At 54.1% G+C, this 6661-nt stretch overlaps 1 protein-coding gene across 1 annotated transcript; it reads right to left on the bottom strand.

Moving 5' to 3' along the window:
• Positions 1–246: 246 nt before the first annotated feature.
• Positions 247–4604, bottom strand: LOC119247104 (retinol dehydrogenase 7-like). Its single transcript, XM_037513319.1, has 5 exons — positions 4292–4604; positions 3453–3711; positions 1735–1898; positions 955–1205; positions 247–327 (listed from the first exon to the last, which is right to left on the bottom strand). The coding sequence occupies exons 1-5, from the start codon at positions 4602–4604 to the stop codon at positions 247–249; spliced, it is 1068 nt and encodes a 355-aa protein (XP_037369216.1).
• Positions 4605–6661: the final 2057 nt, after the last annotated feature.

Here is a 6661-nt window from a genome sequence, read left to right on the forward strand (position 1 = left end):
CTTTGTTTTCTATTTCTTCTTATATGTGCGCAAAGGACATAATGCAAATCTGGAAATGTCAGACTAGGCTTGAAGCTCTTGCTTTGCATTTCATTGGGAAAAATGGATTGACCTTGAGTGGCTGACACCAGAGCTGTGAACAACCCAGGGCGCCTTGAAGATCCTCCAATTCATTTTACACGTTCATCAGGCCCTGTCTTCTGCCAGCTCTTATTACGGATTTGAGAATGAAAGTCACCGCAAAATCTACTTCACATTCTGTTTCAGGAGGAATGCTGACTTCTCCTCATAAGATTCCCCTGAAGTCTCTACATCCTCAATTTCAAACTGAGAGGAAAACGGAGACACGGGCCCCCAAAGGCCATGGTTCCAGGCACAGAGTGTGGGTAAAGGCTTCAACTTTTATTTAAGGCAAAAACAAACTGTGGACACCCATGGCTTCAAGATCAATCAAAAACAGGTCACTCTGTCCTCTGGCAGGATCACTATTGAGGACACCCCCTTTGGTCAGTGTCAGAGGAGGTGGCCCCTGAGGCTCATGGGTCAGCCTGGTGGTCACCTCCAATTCCTTTACCCCAAAAAGTATCTTCATCTTTTCCTCCCCGGACCGTTTGGATCCTGTAGGAAGAGAAGACAGCAGGCCCAAGGCACAGGTTGAGGAGGCAAAAGCAACAGAACGGTAGGGCTTGCCCTCTCAGACTGATCACGCCCTCAGTGTGGATTTCTCGTGTATTAGGGTGGACATGAGGTCCAGGGCCTTGGTGGGCACTCAGGAACAACATATAGATATGTGCTATTCCACAGCCCCGAAACTCCGTTCTTTGCTCCTAACACTCCCAGAGTCCTGGGTAATTCAGGGAGAATTCTGAGAAGAGGGAGAGATGTGTCTGCTAAAGTCACGAGAGCCCCCTCTCTACACTCTATTTCCCACCCCCCGATGTATCACCTCCTCACCCAATCTCGGCCTATAAAGCACTTCAGGTGTCTGTGAAGGAACACGGTGCTCCCTGGGGAGAGCCAGGCGAACAGGACATCCATCAGAAAGGTCGGCAAGTAGCTCATGGGGATGTGGATGAACTGGGCGTCCCAGCCAGCTGAGTATCGGGTGCGGGGGTGGCAGGCGGTCAGGGCATGCTCCATGCAGTCCGTCACCAAGGACGGATTGTTAGGACACAGTGGATCCAGCATTGCCATGAATGTCTTGTCTGTCCAGAAAGACAAACCATCCCAATATAGTCTCACTTCCCAACCCTCCCTCTGTGAACAACTTAAATCAAAAACTTTCTAGAAATTGCTGGGTCACCCCAAATTCACACTTCAAGTCATTGCCATGGAGTCACTAGAGTGTGCCCCAATTCTTAACCTGCCAGTTTCCACAGTTAGACCATCTGGTGATCCTCTGGGATGTGTGTGCTGCACACACTGCCTCCAGACACTAGACACGTGAGCACTGAAAGCAGCTGCTCTGTGGTAGTTTACCAGGAACCCAGGGAGCGCCCTCTTTGGCTACATTCTTCCCCAGATCATGAGGGATTCATATTGGACTGTGCCGCAGATGTCAAGCCTGGATTCCTTTCTTCTTGTCCAGTTGACCACCTGGGACCAGTGGATTTAAATGTTCAACTGTGTGGGGAGTCAGACCTGGACATGGACCTGAGACAGGAGGAGGTACTAAGCAGGGACCCAGCTTCCAGAATGGTTTGCTTCTCGCCCTGCGGCCCACAGCTCACTCACATGATGCCAGAAACTTCTCCCCATAGATCTCCTTGATATCTGGGCTGGCCCGATCCCATACATTTTGTAAATTGTGAGAAATATTCTGGGCAGAGGTCATAGCGGTCTTGAAGTAACCAGGCTCGATGATAGCCACCTTCACCCCAGAGAAATAGAGCTCCCTCCTGCAGGCAAACAGGGAGAGGACCCTGGTCAGAGATCTTGGGACAAAACACACACAAATAATGAGCAAAAACATAGATGCTTAAGACAGAATTGGGTGGGATAAACTCATCCAATTTAGAGTCAAAGTGCAGAAAAACCTGGAAAAAGGAACTGTTATGATAATACCAGTTCTGGACATGGTTTGTACATTTCCTCAAATGTCTACACACACTTCTTTTTTTTTTTTTTTAAGATTTATTTATTTATTTATACATGCACTGGGTACAGTCAGAAGTGCGGGAGGGTGAGAGAATTCACCAGAGCCAGAGCGGGGAGCAGAACAGGCAGACTGACGAGGTACACTGCTGAGGGGAGCAGCGGGGCGCCATGTGGGATCCTCCTTCGGTGGCCGGGGAGCAGCTGGGGATCGAACTGGTGCTGCAGAGGCTGCAGGCAGCTTCGCAACCCAGCACTCAACCGCTGCGCCACCAGGGGAGGCTCCATAAGCCTAATTCTAATCCTACTTTTAATCCTACCAGTTCCGCTGCGAGGCTCCACTTGGTGCTATGCTCTCCCATGTCTCCCTTATTTACACCTGCACCCGGCTGTGCCCATTTGATCTTTTCCATACTCCTCAGTCACCTTCTTTGCCATCCCTCTCTACTCAAGCCCCTGCCTCTGTCACATGTGCTATTGTAACTGTCTTCTGAAGAGCATCTTTCTGCCTGCTATTGCCAATTCCCCGGTTAGAGGTACGCCTTGCAGATACTTGGATCTCAAGTGCTGAGTTAAATAAGCAGTTACCCTGATGACTATATTCCCAGGGGTCTCAGTCACCATGACAAAAGTCACAACCTGTCAAGGGCCCACATCGCTTCAGAGCCCCTCATGTCTGCCTGCCCAACACCCCTGCAGAGACTCGGCCTTGCCATGTAGAACCATGAAGAACCATGAAAAGCCTCGGCACGGCAGTCCGTCATGCTCATGCTGAGACTGGACTCGGGACAGACTCTCACCCAGAAGGCCTTCAATCCTATTCTTCTAGGTTCTCAGTTACATACTAAATCCTCAGCTCAGACCACTGCCAAGGGCCCTCCACTAATTCAGTGGACTACCACGCCGGCAAGGTGACTTTGGTCACACAGTCCTGAGGTGGCCTCACCATCCCTGCAGCTCTCTTTCTAAACCGACACAGTGTTTATGCCAGGGAAACATTGCTGGTCTTCACCGCTCCTTACTGTGAGTCACAGCCACCCAAGGAGAGTAATTACTGTCTCCGCCTCAAGGGCTCCACAGATATCACAGTACTTATCGATTTGAACCCCTCAAACAAATTATTGCAGTTGAAATATTGTTTCAGAAACTTTCTGAATGGGCCCTGGTCCAGGGCAGGGATATGTGGAAACAAATGCTATAGGACTGGGGCCCATGCTGAGATCCAGAAAGAGAAAGGGGCAGTAGCAAGAAAGGGCTCTAGAAGGAAGAGTCTCCAAGTCTGTGATGAACCCCCAGGAACAGGGTCCCTGGACTAAAGGACACAGGAGGACAGAGGGAGGGCTCTGGGCGTGCAGTACCTGAGGGAGTCCGAGAAGGCCTCGACGCCAAACTTGGAGATGCAGTAGCCCCCTCCAATAAGGGACACGCGGCCCAGGACACTGGAGACATTGACCACGCGGCCCCTCGCTTTCCTCACTAGGGGCAACAGGCTCAGGGTCACCTCGATCACCCCCAGCAGGTTCACGTCCAAGACCTTCATGAAGTCCTCTTTGCTCAGCCACTCATTCGGGGCCACGGGCACAGAGATGCCAGCATTATTGACCAGGCCCCAGAGTCCTGGACACAGAGGGGAAGAGAGAGCACCTCTGAGCTGTGCCCTGAGGGAGTCCCCAGCTATGGTCCCCACTCACCCTCCATCCAGGGGGGACCATGAGCAGGCAGCACGGGGAGAAGGTAGAGCAGAGACAACAGGTCGCCTGCAGAAGGGGAGAGCGGACCCTCCGAGCTGCTGGAGGACACCACTTAGGCCCAAAGATCTGGGCTTCCACACTAAGGGAGGCCTAGTACACATGAAAGGGTTCCTCCTCATTTCAGATTTTCTGCACAGCCAGCGTCCCCTGCTGGGTCCCAGAAAGGGTCCTGACCCTCCCAGGCATCACGTCTGCGGGGTGAGGGAGAACCCCACATGCAGGGACCTGCCAGAGCCAATCACATAGGGGCAAACCCTCCCCATGCTCCAGGGCCCAGGCGGGGAGCTCAGGGGCAATGGACAGAAAAGAGGCTCATGCTCCCTGCTGGGTGAGGTGAGGACAGCTGGCGGGACTTCTGGACCTGAAAGCAGACTGGGACACCCCATGCAGCAGACAAAGGGGCTCCCCTAAACAGAGAGAGAAAGGACTTGGGAAGTGGGTGCTACCTCTGTGCCCTGTGCGCTCCTTCACCCACTGGGTGGCCGCAGCGATGCTCTCTGTCTTGGTGACATCCAGAAGCACGGTCTCCAGCCTGCTTGATGCCAGGGCCCTCAGCTTGTCTGCCCCCTGCTCCGTCAGACACGCAGCCAGCACCCTCAAGCCCCGCTGGTCCAGCTGCCTGGCCAGCAGGTTCCCGAAGCCCGAGTCACAGCCCGTGATGAAGACATACTTGTCTGAGAGGTTGCTCACCACCTGCCTCTCCCGGTACCAGCGCAGAAGGTAGTACAGGCCCATGAGGGCCAGCAGGTACAGCCACATGGCCACGCGGGGACAGACGCAGACAGAAAGCAGTGAGAGAAGAATCCAAAGTCCTCAATCTGGACGTCTGTGCCTCTAGTCTAGCTTCAGGATCCCTGGCAGCGAATACTCACTTCCCTTCCTTATTAGAGTCTTTCTAAAATGCTTTTCCTATCCCCAATCCACTCTTCGGATGACTTTTATAAGGGCTAATAGAAGCCCTTGGCAAGCTCAATTCCTGTCCCTCCCCAAAACATCAATTTCAGCAGCACCTCTTCCTTCTGTCTCTGTTACAGTCTCCCCAACATGTGTGGGTCCCAAGACGCCCTCGGTGAGGGAATTCACCAGAGAGTTTCGCTCTCGAAAAAGGAAGACAGGACTGGAGGAGCAAAGTCCAGCCTGACTCCCTACAAGAAGCCAGGATGAGGCTTTTAAGGGCTAGGCCCACCGGCGTGGCCAGGGCAGCACCATCATTGTGTGTCCTGGGCTGAACCACACGACATGTGCTTAGGGTCACATACGCCCTCACCTGTCACCTGTTTCAGCAGCATTTGCCAACTGTGTAAAGTGTTCAGGAAATCCAGAAAGAATATTAGGTCATGAGGAAAGGCAACTGGGTCAGTCTACTGGGTCACGGTCCTTCTACGGGAGGTTTGGGTAAGGCCCACCGAACTGCCTTTCAGTCCACCTGTTCAAATAGGAGGTTGAGCAACTCTCATTCTACTGGCTCACAGTTCCTTTTACCCAGGCCGTCTTGTCTGCACACAGCTCTCTTGTCTCCCCATGAAGGCGCCCAAGTGCCAAAGGGCCCCCACACCGAGCAGCAGAGCCCATCCTGCTCTGGGTCAGGTCAGAGCTGCTTCTGCTTACATGAGTGCCAGCCCGCGGGACCCTGGTGTTCCTGGGCTCAGGGGCACGGGACAGACTCCATGATGGGTCAAGACAAGTTTACAGTCACACCTCTCTGGAGCTGGGTGGCCTCAGCTGGCTCCGCACACAATTCCACCCCTGACAGACTTAGTCACTGTCACCCTCTCCAGGATGAGAAGGAAAAGTGTAAGTTTTCTTCCTGCAAAGCAGTTTCCTGGGGGCAAAAGGCATTGTGGGTAGCACAGGGGTATCTCACCTCAGGCAAAGAAAGGCGGGGGGAGCAATGGAGTGTTGCTGACTGGACTCACGCAGAGCAGGTCTCAGAGGGTGACACGCGGCAGACGCCCTGTCCCCAGTGCTGTGACGCTGGCATTGTCCTCTGCCCTCACCCGAGGCCTCCCCTGCCCAAGCCACATCTGACCCGAACCTCAGACCCTGAGACTCCAGAGGCAGAGAAGCTGAACTAGAGCAGCGCTGTGTGTCTCACCTCACCCGAGCAGGCAGCGCCAAGACCCCAGAAGGGGAAGGGCAGTAGTTCAGCTGGCATCAGGGTGACCATGGAGAGGGGGAGAGTGCTGGGAGTGGTGTTGGGACTGTCGTGTGGCATCAAGAAACCAGATACCGGGGCTCACACACCAGCACTTGTCTCAGCACATCTACATCCAAAGGCTGAGCACCCTCCAAGGAGTGAAGGGGTTATAAACAGTTCAGCCGGTGCTGGGCAAGTTGACATTGTCACTGCTCAAGGTCAGAGTGACATGAGTTACGGTCCAAGAAATGTAGCAAGAAATGTAGCAAGGGGCCTGCTCCCGCACCTGGCTTCAGGAGGGAGAGCGGTTCTGGGCATTACCGCTCTGTCCTCCTCCATCGCAACTCTGATGGGCAGGTGGGGAAGAGAAGGCCGGGAGGAGGAGACGTCCCACAGGCCCAGGGCCAACGCCACGGGACCGACCCCATCAGGCACAACGGAATGAAGGGGCCAGATTCACTCTTGAGGTGTGATCATCTCCGCAGGGCCTGGCCGCAGGCTGGTCCCTCATCGTGGGAGGTTGGAGCAGCATGAAAAGGCTGATCCGGCAAAAAGCCCGTCACTGCCCTGGGCGGGGACTGTCCGGACCCTCCCACCAGGATCCCGGCAGATGGCGAGGAAGAAGGCCAGGAGCCAGGAAGAGGCCTGGAAACACTCTGTGGACCAGGGAATCCTGCCA

This window comes from Talpa occidentalis, unplaced genomic scaffold (genome assembly GCF_014898055.3).
Source record: "Talpa occidentalis isolate TD23 unplaced genomic scaffold, MPIMG_talOcc4v2.1 talOcc4.16, whole genome shotgun sequence".
In the NCBI taxonomy this organism is placed as follows: domain Eukaryota; kingdom Metazoa; phylum Chordata; class Mammalia; order Eulipotyphla; family Talpidae; genus Talpa; species Talpa occidentalis.